Genomic DNA, 15,798 nt, shown 5'->3' with positions numbered 1-15,798 from the left:
TTTGAATCTGAGAAATGAAAGTCCCAGGTGGACCGGTCGCCGACCAGCGAGTTACTGCCTTTCGAAGCTGCTGAGGGATTTTTCAGGAAGAAGGAATGTGTCCATGTATTCGTCAAGAAAGGCGTTTGGTGATCACAGTCGTTCGACATACCCGACATAAAACCATGCCATTCGCAAATCGTACACAGACCCACTGGGGCGAACTTGAACTTGCCACTCCTCGCGCATTTGTCGGATGATGGGAGTACTCGCTGGGCAGAGCGTCACGAATTCGACGGTTGAATCGAGCAAAGTCGGGTGCACAGCACTTTCGAGCTGGACGTTACCCTGCTCATCATAGACAATTAACTCAAAAACTCTGTTATCGGTGACGTCGAAACCTTCACTCCTGTCACAAAGCGCATGAATTGCTTTCACGCGGATCGAACTGCCATCGGCGCCTTGAGGCAGTGTGACGATCGGCCCACCAGTATACATCGTCTGCAGGACGCCTTGCCAGTAACATGCTTCGTCCAAGATGCGCTCGGCAAGCTCGGCCGGTAGTGCTGGTAGAGATGCGGATTGATCCTGCAGCTCCGGCCCGCGGATCAGCAAGTGAAATACGGTCTGAAGGTCTTCAGCCGTCGCTAACCGTGGAAGTAAGGAAAGTGCCAGAGGGTTTATCTGGTTGTCGATGCTGTCAAACGAGCAAGCAAGACACAGGAGCAGTCAGACGGGTTCACTCCATTGGCTGGAGGTACATCGCAAGGACTGGAAACCCCCCCCCCTACTGAAGTGAGGTCAACGTGCCGTTGACTCTGCGTGCCTCATCAAGCGCTTGAGCAGCAACACTGCCAATATAATTTTTCGTGAAACTGTCGAGAGAAATGAAATGGGTGAGCAGGATGACACAGTAACAATGGCTGGCGCAATGTCCAAGACGAACAGCATGCACAGCAACTTACTCGAGTCGAGTCAGCGTCTTGTTCACCTTGAGCGCTTCAGCAATCGCCTGTGCTCCAACATCGCCAATCTCATTCCGGCCAAGACTGTCCGTTCCCCCCCCCCTCCCATAAATGAGGACGTTGAACTGCTTTCTGCTGAAGCCACCCACTCACATGTATCAGTCCACTTACTAGAACTGAGTCAGTGTTGTGTTCACTTTGAGTGCCTCGGCAATCGCCTGCGCTCCAGCGTCGCCGATCTGATTCTGTTGCAGACTGTCCATTCCCTCCATCAGTGAGCACTCGTAATGTCCTCTGCTGCACCCATCCACTCACATGTACAATTCACAGCGAGACGCCTCACCCGAGCAAGGTCACCCCCATGTTCACTTTGAGCGCCTCGGCAATCGCTCGTGCACCAACATTGCCAATCTGATTTCCATCCAATCTGTCCATCGCACTCATGAGTGAGCTGCTCAACCCACCCGCACCCACAAGCATCCGTCGACAGGAAGATGCCTTTACCCGAGCACAGTCAGCGTCGTGTTCACCTTGAGTGCCTCGGCAATCACCTTTGCTGCAACTTGGTGCATCTGCTTCCTGTCCAGACTGTCCCTCCAGTTCAATCAGTACACACGCGCCCGTTGCTCCGATAAACTCGGGGCGTTTTCTTACCTGAGCTCTCCACTCGCATTCTTGACTTGGTCATACAAGTCGCGCTGTCTCTGATTCATACGCTCATACGACAGCATTGCGGACGAACGCTTCGAATCTTTCGGAAAAGACTGCCACCTCGCCCAAAAACGGCATCACTCTCAGTTCAACCTATTGGACTCGGCACTTTGCAAAATCGCGCTCTGCAGTCATGCTCATAGTGGGTGAATAAAACGGAGCGGGAGACACGACCAAACTTTGGATTTTTTAGGAGCAGGTACAGCAGAATGCTCGTTCGAACGTGTCCACGAATTCGAACAAAAGTGCAGACAAGTCGTATATGAGCTACAGTAGTGTACTTGTCATCTTTTTGGATTGAAAGGCCGAAGTGGACCGGTCGTCCGTCGACATTGCCTTTCGAAATTGCTGAGAAAACTTTAAATGTATTGGTCGACAGTAGGGCGCGCTTTGAGGCGCTTTGTGATCACTGTAGATCTAGGTCGACATACTCGACACATAGCCATTGGATTTGCAAATTGTCCCTGGTGAATCGAATTTGAACTTGCCAACCCTCGCGCATTTGTCGGAGGATAGGATGGCTCGTTGGCCAGATTGTCGCACGCGCAAGGTTCGACTCGACGAGAGTCGGGTGCACAGCACACTCGTACTGAACATCACCTTGTTCATCTCGGACAGTCAAACCGAAAGCACAGTCGTCGGAGTTGTAGAAACTAGATGTCCAGTCACGAAGCACTTGAATTGCTTTCACACGGATCGAATTTCCATCCATACTCCGAGGCACAGTGACTGTCAGAACGCCGTCGGAGGTATCGACATGAAAACGGTTCCGTTTGGTGTGCTGCGCGCCTTGCCAATAACGCGCCTCGTCCATAATGAGTTCGGCAATTTCGGTTGGTAGTGCTGGAAGAGATGCGGGCTGATTCTCTAACCCGCCAGTCAGCATGCGGAACACGGCTTGACTGTCTTCACCACTCGCCAATCGTGGAAATAAAGAGAACGCAAAAGGGCTGATCTGGGTGTTGAGGCTGAGCAATGAACAAGCGAAGTGTAAGTATGGCCACTCCATCGGTGGGAGGAACATTCTCCGAGCATCAATGTCGGTGGTTGGCAAGAACAAACTTACCCAACCAGACATCTGCGGTTGCCTGCGCATGCCGCATCGATCGCTTGAGAACCAAGCTTGCCAATGCAATTAGAAAACAGACTGTTGCCCAATGGGTGAGCAGAATGAGAAGGTAGCAAGGTATGGCTGACCCAGGCTCAATGGTCTGGACAAACAGCGCGCACAGTAGCTTACACGAGCTGAGTCAACGTTTTGTTCACTCTGAGTGCCTCAGCAATCGCCTGCGCTCCAACATCGCCAATCTGATTAAAGTTCAACCTGTTCATCCCTCAGTGAGACACTCTGACTTCCCTTTGTTGCATCACCCACTGGCATGCATCAGTCAAAGTGAGATGCCTTACCAGAGTTCAGTCAGCGTCTTGTTCACCTTGAGTGCTTCAGCAAGCGCCTGCGCTCCAGCATCGCCAATCTGATTATTCAACAGACTGTGCATTCATTGCATCAGTGAGCCATTTTCACTGTCACATATGACCCATTCACATGCATCAGTTCAATGCGAGATGACTGACGCAAACTTCCTCATCGCTGTGTTCACTTTGAGTGCTTCGGCAAGTGCGGTCGCGCCTGCATTGCCAATCTGATTGTCGCTCAGACTGTCCATCAGTGAGCATTCTGAAGACCATCTGCGTAATTACCCACGCGCATGCATTCCATCCACGTCAGATGGCTTACAGGAGCTCTTTCAACGTCGTGTTCACTTTGAGTGCCTCAGCAATCGCCTGCACACCGGCATCGCCGATCTGGTTTTGATTCAAACTGTTGATTTTATTCCATTAGTGAGCCACTCTAACTGCCCTATGCTGAAATCAAAGTGAGATGCCTTACTCGAGCCCAGCCACCGTCCTGTTCACTTGGACCACCTCAGCAATGGCCTGCGCTCCAGCATCGCCAATCTGATTCTGGTCCAACCTGTCCGCTCCTTCCGTCAGTGAACGCTTTCATATCGTCTGCTTAGATCATCCCCTCCCAAGCATCAAAGTAAAGGGACTTACTTGAGCCAAGTCAGCGTCGTGTTCACTTCGAGTGCCTCACCAAGCGCCTGCGCTCCAGCATCGCCAATGTGATTCTTCACCAGACTGTACATTCCGTCCATTCGTGAGCACTCTAAATGTCCTCTGCTGACATCACCCACTCACACGCATCAATCGAAGCGAATGCCTTACTGGAGGTTGGTCAGCGTCTCGTTCACTTTGAGTGCTTCGGCGAGTGCGGTCGCGCCTGCATTGCTAATCTGATCGTTGCTCAGACTGTGTCCATCGCCTCCATCAGTGAGCCACTCTGAACGCCCTCTGCCTCTCACCCACTTCCATACAGCAGTCAAAGTCAAATGCCTTACTGGATGCCACTCAACGTCTTGTTCACTGTGAGTGCTTCAGCAATCGCCTGCGCTCCAGCATCGCCAATCCGATTATCACTCAGACTGTCCATCCCCTCCAATCGTGAGCCCTCTGAATGCCCTCCGCCGAAATCAACCACTCACATCCGTCAACGTGAGACAGCTTACTCGAGAAATTTCAGTCTCGTGTTCATTTTAAGTGCTTCCACAATCGCCAGTGCACCTGCACAGCTTATGTGATTCTCACTCAGACTGTCCATCCGTGAGCACCTTTGAAGGCCTGCTGCTGAAATCACCCACTCACATGCACCAGTCAAAGCGATATGCCTTACTCGACATAAGTCGTTGTCGCTGTGAATTTGAGAGCTTTGGCAACCGCCTGTGCTTCTGCATCGCCAATCTGCGATCGAGACAGCCTGTGTTCTCCATATCGTCAACACACACGCGCTATCATACTGATTCCAACCGACTTGGCTTTCACTTACAGGACCTTTCCAGGCGCAGTCTTGACTTTTTTACACAGCCCGCGCAAACCATGAAATGTAATCATTTGGAAGAAAGCAGAGCGACGTATCGACCCAGCAAAACGAACAAGGACTGACCCTCGACTTTTTCCCAAATCCGTAGCTGTTGCATTCATGCTCATAGTCGAGGAGCAAAACATTTGAGCAAGTTCTAGAGGACAGTCCAAGAGCTGTAGATCTATCGGCCGACGTTTGCCTCACGTATCATTGAGATCAAAACCACGTCCCACGCAGGCTTTTTCGCTTTTCTCAGACTAGGTTTCACTTCCTTATCGGATTTGTATACAGTAGATCTACTGTACTTCTTATTCTCTCAAACATAGAAATGACAGAAAAAGAAATCTACAGTACATTTGCACAGAAAGCTTCACAAAGGTGTTCGAAACAGGAAAGCAAACAAACAACACAAGCGGCACACAAGCATTGTCGCATCATTGCTTGCTCGCCTTGGACTCTGGAACAAAGTCATCCACGCTCACAAAGCCAGACATGCCAACGCCCTGGGTGTACAGCTCGTTGAGAACGCAGACGGATTGTCGCACGGCAAGTTCGAGAGCAGGAACGGGAGGCAAGTTCAGCCATTCTGTGGGTCATGCACAAGAGCGAAAAGTGAGCCGAAATTCCTGCTGCACAAACACTTTGCAAGCTTTGACAACGGGCTTTACGGAGCATGGTGCAATTCAGCTCATCGGCAAGCGGTTCTCGTTGCGCAGGATTCAACAAGCCGGCCACTGGACTCTGTGTGGGCTCGGGGTAAGCGAGCAGACTAAACGCGTCCTGTGGTGCCGAGGAAAAAAAAACCCCCATCCAAAAACCAAACAACGTGCCCAATGAGCAAAGGGAGAAATTCAAAACAAGCACGTAAAACGTACAACCGAACAACAAGGGTGTCGTTCCAAACCGACCTCAAGATCCTTCAGACTGGCAGCACCCACTTGCTCCGCCTCGGACATTTGCTGCAACTCTTGACCAAATTGCATGATTTGCATCAGACTTTCGGAGGTCGTGGCACCTGCCCTGACCATCTCGATGAACTTGCGGCATTTGAGCTTGAAATGCAACTCTGTCTCGGAGGCAAGCAAGCCTGGAATCAACTGGTTGACGGCAGCGATGCTCTCGTCAATTTGTCCACCAAGAACCAGTTCGCGAATATCTGCCGTTTTTCATGGAAGGGGGAATTAGGAAAGTCAGAAGACCATTGCAACAACACAAGCACACTCGGAACTTCATCGCGCGCGACTGTTTACGTTGGCGGCTGCGGATGGACTCCTCGCTTTCCTGAAGTTCAGTGTTTGAGTCTTGCGCAAATGCACGGGCAGTCTCAGTGTACCCGTGGTGGACAAGGTAGGAAGCGATTAAAGAAGTGAAGGCCTTTTCAGGCGCGCTCGTGAACAGACGGGATTCAGCAAGCGTGCGCTTCTTGATGGTTGCAAGGGCTTTGGCCTTTGTCTCCTGAGGGGGGAAAGATCAGGCGACGTGCGATGAGGCATGAAAAACAAACAAACAACAGGGATGACAAAAAACAAAAAAAAAGGCAGAAAAATGGTCTTGTCGAACAAAACTGTACCTCCATGTACCCTTCTAGATCGAACACGAACGGGTCTTGACCAAAGTTGGCCTCGACAACCTCGCCCTGCGTCCGCAAGCCAACGATAGGGAAGAGCTTACCGCGCATGTTTCGGAATGCAACGGCTGAAACGCACGAGAAAAATGAGATACAAACAACAACAACAACAACAACAACAACAACAACAACAACAGCAAAAAAAAAAAAAGCAAAAAAAAAACTGCAAAAGATTCACAAAAATCACGCTCTGGGCCATGGCAATCTCACCTAGCGCTGTGCCATTCTTCGTATAAAAGCATGTGTTGTCGACAAAGTTAATACAGCAACCCACGACATCGTGCGAGGTGTATGTTGGACCGTACACGGTGCCAGTGTTGGACGAGGCGAATGTATGTCCATCATCGCCGTGGTAGCCCCACGATTGTCGCTCCCAGCCTGGCAGGCGATTGAGTGAAACGTTACTAGTTGCCACTCCAACGCCAATGTAGCTGCACAGGCACCACAGTGAGCGAAAACGTGTTGGAGGCACAAAACAAAACAGACCACCAGCAACCGCATGGCCCCGTACCCTTCACGGCCCTTGTCTCGGACAAGCATTTCAAAGTAGTAGACACCACATTCTGGAGGAATGAACGCGTTGGCACGCACTGCAGCAGCGTCGGTGTCGCCTTTGCCCTGACCCTTGTAGGTGACTTTGCAATTGTTGTGCGAGAGCTCGAGCAGATTGAACTTGTCCTTTGGGTTCCATGCCGATGGAAGCGGCGTTGCGTCATGGTTTAATCTTGGCCACAGAGCCTTTTGACGCTCGCGCATACGACCAAGCACTGACATGGTTTGGTTTGGGATTGACTTGCCCTTGAGGGGTTGAGATCGGAGAGACGCTTGTTCGAGGAATAAACTAACGTTTGATCTGTTTTGTAAAACAGATCGAAACAAGCCGAATGAGTGAGGTTGCATGGACATGGACAGGTGTATGCAACTGCATTGCAAAGCAAGAGACTGTGAGGTTGCATTGGAAATTGGCTGGCTCTGCTCCCAACCCCCCTTCCTCCCGTCTCTGACCCCACAGCCACAGCCAGACCACAGTCACACTTGAATGACCACATCTCAGATGCGCATCTCATTCAGCCGCAGCCAAGACGAGAGGCAGTGGCAAGCAATACAACTCTCACTGCGACTTTTCTCGCTGCTTGGCCTCGCTTGCTCTTGCTCTTGCCGCGCAAAGTCCCCTCTTCAACTGCCACCACCAAGTGATCCCACCTCTGCACAAGCACATGCAATCGCCATCCTGAACGCGGGTTGGAGGCGGGCGTCGTCACACCTTGGTTGGCCCCTTCTTGCAGCCGTCATCGACTTTCGCCCCCCTTGTTGTCTCGACTCTGCTCTCTGCCCCCCCCCCCAACCACTCTGCACTCTCTCCACCACCTGCGTATGGCGTATGTTCGAAAACTCAACCACACAGCAAACAACCAGCTCTGCATCTCAAACCACAATGAAGCGCCAAACTCGCTTTTGACTGATATTCTCAGACAAGCCAGCGAATTTCGTACCGAAAGAGAACTAACCAAAACCCCCAATGCACACATTCCCTATTCAATTATAATTACGGTACAAAGCGTCAGTCCTTGACTTTGATTGAGATTGGGATTGGCAAGCTGAGAAGAATGGCCTTCTCGACCGGCAATCTCGAGACCAAGCTCAACGCACTGAACGAGACGCAGGCGGCCATCCAGTCCGTCTCGCTGTGGATTATGCACCACCGCCGCCACGCCAGCGAGTCCGTCGACACTTGGTTTGAGAAGCTCTGCGCCGTCGACGCAAGCAAGAAGCTCGCGTACATGTTCGTCGCCAACGATGTCCTGCAGAACGCGAGGAAGCATGGCACAGAGTTCACCGAGGCCTTCCGCCCAGTTCTCATCGACGCGTTTGCGCACGTCGCTGGGTAAGAATTACGTTTAGCCAAAACAAAAAACCCCAGCGTCGTGGCGAGGCCAGAGGGCGGCAGTCAGTGGGACAAACTGAGGGCGTTTCAATCCAGCTCAATGGGATTGCTACCATTTCTCAGCTGCTCATGACATGACATGACGGTCGTTGATCACTCAATGTTCAATGGGTCGATGAGAATTCTCACACAAGTCCATTGAATCCGATGCTACAGAGAGTGCGAACCGCCCGTGGTCAAGTCGCTCAATCGAGTCCTCACAGTCTGGCAAGATCGGTCGCTGTATCCAGCAGACTTTGTCGCACAGCTCAAATCTGCTCTCAGTAAGGATTCATGCGTCAAAAAGCCTCATTTTCGTGCATGATGTTGACAATGGCGAGGAACGCTCGGTCGCTGATGGGGTCACTGACGGGAAGTCTGTTTTTTTTTTTTTTTTCACCAAAGATTCGTCGTCGTCGGAGTCGTCATCTGCAACTGCAAGCACGAGTGCTGCAGCAAGTCAAGTTGAAAAGCGCATCCCTCAGCCAGTTGATGTAGGTTCGAGCCACCGCTGCCGCCTGTTGCTCTTGCCTTTTTTGTATCTAATCTGGCTGCTGGATTTTGATTTTTGTTTTTCCCCAGCCCGATGCGCTTGCGCTGCAATTACGACAAATCCAAGACGCCGTTGTCTCCGATACGCTCATTCAACAACGAGTTACAGTCCTGCCGGTTTCTTCCTTGAAGCAGCGCGTCGCCACAGAAGTTAAAGGTGATTGATTGCTCGAGCAGACTTGTAGCTTTTTGCTGGCTTTTGGTTTTTTTGGTCAAATCCTTTTGGACGACAAGCTCACACATCGTGCACTTGCAGATCACCAAAGTGGCACATACTTTCAAGATCAAGTGTCACAAGGGCAGCGCGCAACCTTGCAGCTAATGGAGAGACTCGAAGCTCAAACCAAGCAGCGCAAGCGGGTGATTGAAATGCTCCAAGATGCCCTTGCGTTACAAAATCAGGCTGTTGCAAAGCTGGCAGAGACTGCCAAGGTCAGCGGTGTTTTTGAGCGAACTGGGTGGGTATTCGTGTGTGCGAGTTTCTGCTCCACTGACTGTGCAATTTTTTCGACCAACAACATAGGAATGCCAAGAAAAGATGGACACGTTGAATGCCGCGGAAACCGAGTTGAACTCCATTATGAAGTCTCTTCCCTCAATAGGCTACGACACCTCCTCCTACAGTCGATTGCCTTCCACAAGCGAGCTGTTCTCTCGCGGTGGTTCCGGCGCTTCTTCCTCGCGATCTCACATGCCGTACGCAACGGGCGGCTATGCCAGCGGCTACCAGCAACCGTCCTCCTCGTCCGCTTCTGCACCCGCGTGGCGTACAGCTCCTGCCGTTCAGCCTCCGACATCAAGTAGCGAGGCTCCCGTGGATCCACGAAAGCGCACTGCAACGGCCGCAGGGTTTGAGCAAATGGGTCGACAGTGAATGAGACGGGGGTTGTCTGCCAAATGTAATCGATTTTAACTTGATTGAAAAAGCATACACGTTCAACAAACCAGTGTTTCTGATCATAGCCATGCACAACCAAAAACAATAATCAAAGATACGGCACCAGTCGTTCGTCTGGTTGCGGACTCATGCTCGCGCCGCTTGCTGTCGGTGAAACTCGGTGTGCAGCGCAGCAACACGCTGAGCCTCCTCTGGCGCCAGATTATCAATAAACTCTAGCACGATTGTATCAATCGACGAAACAGGCAGCCTCTGCTGAGCCAGCAGGACCAAAAGGTGACTTCGAATCTGCGGCGAGAGCAAAGAGAAAAGAACATGTCAGCAACCACTTCATCCTTTGCAACTTGCCCCCCAAAAAATCAGCAAGTGGCCCGACCTCGTCAATACCGCTAACAAGAAGCTCGAGAATGATGGTGTCAACAAGCTGCAGCGTGGCCAAGCCAACGTCGAGGCGACGCATGAAAAACTCATTCTCCAACGCATCGTCAACCTCTTCGTATTCGTCTCGCTCGCGTGCAATCTGCTGGTCGACGCGCGACAGCAAACGCGTGTACTTGCTGTGCAGCTCGACCAATCGCTCGCACTTGGCAAAATCCGCTTCCATAAACTTGTTCAGCAGACGATTCCTTGCCACTCCCGCGGGCAGCGATCGAAAGAGACCAGCCACGATGGTGCAAATGTGCTCTAGTGAGCGGTTGGGCGCGCAAAGTGAGCACACAATGTCCCAGTTTCGAAAGTTCGCGTGTTGTTCTTTTCTTTACCTTCAAACTGTCGCTCAGGCGTTCCAATCTTCTTGAGATCGGGTGCGGTCTGCCCAGTACGTTGCCAAGCAAGTCATTAAACGACCGCACGACCTACTTCCCTCATCTAACTGCAATCGTGTCAACCTACCATAAACCATGGAAACACGGCCGACAATCCCAGCTTGTCGACAAAGCGCGAACACGTGGCATCGCCGTTCGGGAATGCCATAGCAAAGTTGAGAACCTTGACTGCAGCTTTGCCAGCTTGAAGGTTGGATCTGCAGAAGAGGAGCAGAAAAAAGTGAATGAAAATCAAATCTAAAAAAAAAAAAAACCCCCGTCATGGCGTCCCCAAATCCAACACGTACTTGATGAGCAGCAACATCAACTCCACGCCTTCTACATCCAAGAAGACGGTCTTGTGCTCGGGAACAATCAAGAGTGCGCACAGGCAATCGAAAAGATTGGCCAGCATTTCTGCTTCTTCCACCGAACGCGGATCGCGCTTTTTGTAGGGCTGGGCAAGACAAGATCGCAAAATCAAAGAACTGAGCATTTTCCTTCTCACCATCAGGGACCAGTGGCCAACCATTGTTTGTCGGGGTTTTGCTTACCGCTACTGCGCGCAGCAAACTGTCCATTCCGCCTTCGCGGACAAAGTCAATCTTGTTTTCTACGCCACCGATCACTTTGTGAGTCTCTCAAAAGCAGCACAACAATCACCTCAATAGGAGCACACTGACCAAACCAGCCCCCCTTACCTTGCGACGTCTGAAGAAGAATGGCGAGCAGTTCGCTCGCGTAGAGGCGATTGTCGTCCGCAGTATCGTGCTTGTCGGTGAACCGCTGGGCGCGATCAATGACCCAAGCGACAAGCGCCGGTGCTTGCTCGTACAGCGAGCGCGCCATGGACGTCTCGCACTCGATGGCATTTTCGAGGATGCCGAGAATCTTGTGCACCGCCTCCGATTCTTCGTTGCGTGACTCGTCCAACCGCTGCAAGTTGAAATGCAGCCCTGACCACAAGCTGCCCTCCACCTGCATTGCGCAAAAAAACAGAACCAACACAAAAACCATTGAGTGCACACTTTGGACGGCGCGAACACGACAAGTTGGCCAAAAAAACAAAAACAAAACAAAACAAAAAAACGCACAAGCGCTCGAACAAGCAGCAAGAAACTCTGTTGCTGGTCGCTGTCACCCTCTTCCATGTCAGTCAGCTCGTTGAGGAGCTCGATGGTGGCGATGGCGATATCCACATTGTCGTGCGAAAGCAGAGTGATGAGCGAGTTTGGCGTGTTGAGTCGAATCAGCTCGCCGTAAAACTCTGGTGCTGTGGACAAGACGTGCAACTTTTGTAGCTCTTCGTTGAGTTCGACCTCAGAGTCCACAAACCTGAAGAGGAGGAAGCAGGGAAGAGGAGGGGGGGGTGGAAAACGGAACGTTCAGCAACAAGCACCACAACCAAGAGGTAATCCCATTCATGCATACTTGGCAGGCTGCTTGGGAAACTTGATGCGCATCTCTTCGTTCTTGGCAATTCGTTTCTCGAGTGCCAGGGCAAGGCGTTTGACAGCAGTGGATGAGATTGAGTTTTCCTGAATTATGCATCAACAGCCGGGTTGAGTGGTGAGATTCTTTCAAGGTATCTCCACCAAACCCCCCTCCCCCACATACACACATAAATCTTACATCATCCGTGTCGGTCGGCAGAGCAACATGGCGCTGCTGCTGGGAAGCGACCGCGACGCGCGCGCGCTTGAAACGATCGTCCTCATCCTCGTCGTCGTCCTCGTCGGCAGCACGATGCACCGCTCGAGACGAAGATGATGATGATGATGATGATGAAGCTGCACCACTATCAAAGAATCCCGCTGGAAGTCCAACAGGCGCAGGAGCAGCGAACGCGTTGCGGTCGTCGTCGTCGATCAGCGCGTCGCTCGAGTCCGTCTCTGCGCGCGTTCGCTTGGCAGCAGGCTCTGGCGCAGGAGCTGATGACGACGACGATGAAGACGACGACGACGATCCGGCATGCTTTGGCGGTGGGAGTGGGATCTGGTGACGAGCAGCCGGCTTTTGGTGAGTGTGTTTCAAACAGTTCCAATGTTTCTGCGTTGATCGCTCCTCACCTTGAACATGATGTTCGACAGGAACACACCAAAAATATGAAATGAACTGGCCAGTACGAATACGGTAAAGTATCAAAATTGAAGCTCCATCAGAGTGGTGATGCACGAAACAAAAGTTGAATTGCAAGGTATTGAATTGTATTGTATTGTATTGTATTGTAGGGTTTTTTTCAAGTTCGACTGCTTCGAAGACACACCATCGGATGACTTGATCAGCAGAAATTCTGCGCCACACGAGTTGTCGCGACTCTCAACAACAACAAAAAAAAAAAGCCGTGTGCTCGTTATTCGAAATCGGTGCCTTCCGGAGGCTGGGAGGACTTCATGTTGTCCTTGGAACTTAGAGCCTTGCGGATTTCGCTGAGCACGGTCTCCATAGTGTACGATCGCTGCCATTTTGCGATCAGGGGCAGCTTTGTAAGGTCGACCTGTGTGCGAGTTGCAAAGAGAGATCCAGCAGAGTTGGAAAGAATCAGTCTACGACGGCTGGTTGCTATTCTCACGCAGCCTCCAAGACAGACATGTTTGCTGTGTTTCTGAGAGAATAGCATCATCAAAAGAGAACTCACCGCGCCGTTGTTCTTGTTGACAAAGTTCAGGTTGATGCGAGTAATGAAGCGCACCGTCGGCGGCTCCTCTGGATACTTGGGGCCGCAGTGCAGCTTCAGGCTGTAGATGCGGTTTTCAAACACGGTCTGTGATGGATTGGGTTGGGGTTGCATCAGAAAACGGTACGCTGCCTGCTTGGAACATGATGGGCAAAATCTCCCGTTCTTCTCTCGCCCTCTGGACATCTCCCCCCCCCCGCTATCACACCACTTACACGAGGGGGACCAAGAATGGTGCCCATCCAGTTGGAGAGCTCCATGTCCTCGCCGTTCTGCAGACCGTAGCTGATGGTACCATCGCCAATGCCCTTCTCGCCCTTGTCGAGCTCCTCCAGCAGTCGGAAGTTGCGCGGGACTGAAGAAACAAAACACAAACACAAAAGCCATCACATTGCAAGCATGTTTGAGTCCATCGTGAGTGAGTTGGTTTTCCACCAGCAAAGCAGCAGACAGCGATCACGTCAATCCAGCCTTTTTTTTTTTTTTTTTTTTTTTTTTTTTTTTTTTTTTTTTTTTGTGGGGATCGCATTGTTCGAAATCCAGCCGCGCTGCAGCCCGCGCCGCTTGTCATCATGAAATGGCAGTTTTGCAAACCAGCAGTGGATGCGACGCCCGTTGGTCTCAATCGCCCTCGTCTTGGGCAACAAACACAGCATCAAACATAAAAAAAAAAAATCGAGAACTTTTTGGTGTTGATGCAATAGGATTGCTCGCCCAAAGCACCAAAGCGTCGTCCAGCGCCAAAGCAGTGACATTTGCAACGCAAAAACAACCGCCAACCGCGCCCGCAGTCAAAATCAGACCGAGCGGCTCACAACCGGTAGAACAACGCAAACCAAATCGTCAGCCCAGCCAAACAAACCATTTTCACTGTATTTTTTATTTTTTTATTTTTTTTTTTGGCTGGGCGTTGCATTGCTTTTTTTTTTTTTTTTTTTTGATTTTTACCAACGACGCTTGCACCAGCAGACGAAGCCATGATTCTAAGAAAAAAAAATGTCAACAACAAAAAGGACTGCAAAAAACAAATTCAGAATCAAGTGTAAACGTTTGATAGTGGATTGCAAGTCTCAGTCTACTAGATTTGTTTGGCCACAACAATGTCGAGCAGTGGAGGCACCAGCTACTTTGTGATCGTCGGGGCGAAGGACAACCCGATCTACGAGCTCGATCTCGCTGCGGCACCAACGGCGGGCTCGGCTGTGGCTGCAAAGACCGGCGCCAGTGCTGCTGCTGGGGGAGCATCGGGAGGAGCGTCCGGAGCAGGGCAGCAGCAGCAGCAGCAGCAGCAGCAGGCGACTTCATCTGTGCTGAACGGACCAAGCGTCTCGTCCGTCGCCGCTGCGTCCTCGCTCGCCGTGTCTGCTCAAGCCGCACCAGTGACTGCAGGGGTAACGTTGGCTGCAAAGTTCTGCCTGCTGAGCGATGGCCCCGTGTGGTCGTTCAGTCGACTGATTCGCTCGGATCTCACTGTTCCTCTTGCGCATGCCTCTGCCGCTCACAGAAAGAAGAAAACAAACCTCTCAATCAATTTGTATTGCACTCTGCACTGGACATTGTGGACGAGGCAATGTGGACGACCAACAACATGTAAGAAGAGGCCACCTTCTCGAATTTGCTCAGCAATTTCAGAACAAAACCCCCAAAATTGACTTCGTCTGATGCGTGACACAGGCACCTCAAGGTAGTGGACAAGTATAACGAGCTGTTCATTTCAGCGTTTGTGACAGTGGGGAATGTCCGGCTGATGCTGCTGCACGACGCCAAGAACGACGATGGCATCAAGAATTTCTTCCAAGAAGTGTACGAAGTGTACATCAAGGTAATAACAAGACGGCTCTGTGGTGTATTGAGCTACATAGCATGGGGAGTGTGTTTTGCGCAAGAGTGAGCGGGCGTAGTGGAGTGCGGGGAAGAAAGGAGGAGGAGGGGGGTTGTGCAAAAAATCCCTTTCGTTGTCTTTTGGCTCGAAACGAACGCATCCATCCTCACCGGCACACTCGTGAACCGTCCATGCACAGGTACTACTGAATCCGTTCTACGAGCCCAACACACCAATATCGTCGCCGGCTTTCGACGCAAAGGTTCGAGCGTTTGCGAAAAAGTTCTTGTGACCCTTTTTGTTTTCGCCTGATTGTTCCCGTTGCACGGGGTTTGGCCCTTCGACTGTAGATGTAGAGTACTTAATGAAGGATATATTGATGCATCTGATTGTTTGTGCTGGCAGTGGGGAGGAAGGCAGTGCGCGGAAGAAGTGAAGAGGACCGGCAAACTTGTTCTCCACCCGATTGTGCATTTGCGTTGTCAGCACCCCCAAGCTAATGTTTTGAGCTACTTTGGCATGCTTTGTACACGCAAACGTGCCACGAGTGAGCTTGTGGTGTTTTGCTGCAGTTGGTTGTTGGTTTGCGCGCATGATGGTAGGAGTGCAGTAGGATTGACGCCTCCACCGCGCATTTTCTGCTCAGAGTCGATACTTGATTGACTGACAAATGCTCGAATGCTCAATTTATCGAGTGTCTGACAACCGAGGGACTTCCGCTTTTGGGGTTGTCCAACTTTCAGCCGACCAATCAGCGAGCAGCAACTCTCACCAGTCAAAATCGCTTTGCTTTTCGCTTTGCTGCGACTGCGCTTCGGTCCTGCGACCCGCCCGCTGGTTCATTACAACGTGCACCGTCGATTGATGCACCCTGGCGAGCAGGACGGGCCACAGGGCGGCGGGGGAAGGCGCTGTTG

The 15,798-nt window shown here is 51.3% G+C and overlaps 7 protein-coding genes across 8 annotated transcripts; 2 read left to right on the top strand and 5 right to left on the bottom strand.

Annotated features, from left to right (window-relative positions):
* Positions 1-81: 81 nt before the first annotated feature.
* Positions 82-1,690, bottom strand: CAOG_06801 (hypothetical protein). The gene is made up of 7 exons (XM_004344372.2): positions 1,599-1,690; positions 1,449-1,532; positions 1,288-1,371; positions 1,116-1,199; positions 945-1,028; positions 771-854; positions 82-676 (listed from the first exon to the last, which is right to left on the bottom strand). The coding sequence occupies exons 1-7, from the start codon at positions 1,673-1,675 to the stop codon at positions 133-135; spliced, it is 1,041 nt and encodes a 346-aa protein (XP_004344422.2). The 5' UTR covers positions 1,676-1,690; the 3' UTR covers positions 82-132.
* A 310-nt stretch (positions 1,691-2,000) lies between these two features.
* On the bottom strand, positions 2,001-4,607 carry CAOG_06800 (the record flags this gene model as incomplete). 2 transcript variants are annotated; one of them, XM_004344371.2, is made up of 13 exons in its annotated part: positions 2,001-2,623; positions 2,722-2,802; positions 2,896-2,979; positions 3,063-3,146; positions 3,231-3,314; positions 3,394-3,477; positions 3,547-3,630; positions 3,714-3,797; positions 3,885-3,968; positions 4,058-4,141; positions 4,226-4,309; positions 4,390-4,473; positions 4,543-4,607. In XM_004344371.2, 13 exons carry the CDS (start codon positions 4,605-4,607, stop codon positions 2,062-2,064), a joined length of 1,548 nt encoding a protein of 515 aa, XP_004344421.1. The 2 variants fall into 2 exon arrangements, with proteins under 2 accessions (XP_004344421.1, XP_011270678.1); XM_011272376.1 differs by lacking the exons at positions 3,231-3,314; positions 3,394-3,477; positions 3,547-3,630 and having other exon boundaries at positions 2,062-2,623; positions 3,063-3,109; positions 3,761-3,797.
* Positions 4,608-4,877: 270 nt separating this feature from the next.
* CAOG_06799 (KB07 protein) lies at positions 4,878-7,057 on the bottom strand. Its single transcript, XM_004344370.2, has 7 exons — positions 6,717-7,057; positions 6,416-6,636; positions 6,149-6,273; positions 5,829-6,033; positions 5,487-5,734; positions 5,247-5,358; positions 4,878-5,164 (listed from the first exon to the last, which is right to left on the bottom strand). The coding sequence occupies exons 1-7, from the start codon at positions 6,977-6,979 to the stop codon at positions 5,013-5,015; spliced, it is 1,326 nt and encodes a 441-aa protein (XP_004344420.1). The 5' UTR covers positions 6,980-7,057; the 3' UTR covers positions 4,878-5,012.
* Positions 7,058-7,777: 720 nt separating this feature from the next.
* CAOG_06798 (hypothetical protein) lies at positions 7,778-9,626 on the top strand. Its single transcript, XM_004344369.2, has 6 exons — positions 7,778-8,090; positions 8,307-8,413; positions 8,535-8,623; positions 8,712-8,838; positions 8,938-9,113; positions 9,205-9,626. The coding sequence occupies exons 1-6, from the start codon at positions 7,813-7,815 to the stop codon at positions 9,553-9,555; spliced, it is 1,128 nt and encodes a 375-aa protein (XP_004344419.1). The 5' UTR covers positions 7,778-7,812; the 3' UTR covers positions 9,556-9,626.
* CAOG_06797 (hypothetical protein) lies at positions 9,572-12,490 on the bottom strand. The gene is made up of 11 exons (XM_004344368.2): positions 12,452-12,490; positions 12,015-12,377; positions 11,814-11,920; positions 11,477-11,717; positions 11,084-11,360; positions 10,937-10,995; positions 10,691-10,839; positions 10,471-10,600; positions 10,341-10,389; positions 9,956-10,263; positions 9,572-9,867 (listed from the first exon to the last, which is right to left on the bottom strand). Exons 1-11 carry the CDS (start codon positions 12,458-12,460, stop codon positions 9,706-9,708), a joined length of 1,854 nt encoding a protein of 617 aa, XP_004344418.1. The 5' UTR covers positions 12,461-12,490; the 3' UTR covers positions 9,572-9,705.
* Positions 12,491-12,572: 82 nt separating this feature from the next.
* Positions 12,573-14,081, bottom strand: CAOG_06796 (ubiquitin-conjugating enzyme). The gene is made up of 4 exons (XM_004344367.2): positions 14,008-14,081; positions 13,275-13,414; positions 13,021-13,146; positions 12,573-12,879 (listed from the first exon to the last, which is right to left on the bottom strand). The coding sequence occupies exons 1-4, from the start codon at positions 14,036-14,038 to the stop codon at positions 12,736-12,738; spliced, it is 441 nt and encodes a 146-aa protein (XP_004344417.1). The 5' UTR covers positions 14,039-14,081; the 3' UTR covers positions 12,573-12,735.
* A 63-nt stretch (positions 14,082-14,144) lies between these two features.
* CAOG_06795 (zinc finger protein) lies at positions 14,145-15,267 on the top strand. Its single transcript, XM_004344366.2, has 4 exons — positions 14,145-14,450; positions 14,564-14,649; positions 14,734-14,881; positions 15,081-15,267. Exons 1-4 carry the CDS (start codon positions 14,160-14,162, stop codon positions 15,171-15,173), a joined length of 618 nt encoding a protein of 205 aa, XP_004344416.1. The 5' UTR covers positions 14,145-14,159; the 3' UTR covers positions 15,174-15,267.
* The last annotated feature ends 531 nt before the right edge of the window (positions 15,268-15,798 follow it).

Source organism: Capsaspora owczarzaki (assembly GCF_000151315.2).
Source record: "Capsaspora owczarzaki ATCC 30864 unplaced genomic scaffold supercont2.12, whole genome shotgun sequence".
Taxonomy (NCBI): Eukaryota; class Filasterea; order Ministeriida; family Capsasporidae; genus Capsaspora; species Capsaspora owczarzaki.
This window is presented reverse-complemented; position numbering and strand designations above follow the sequence as displayed.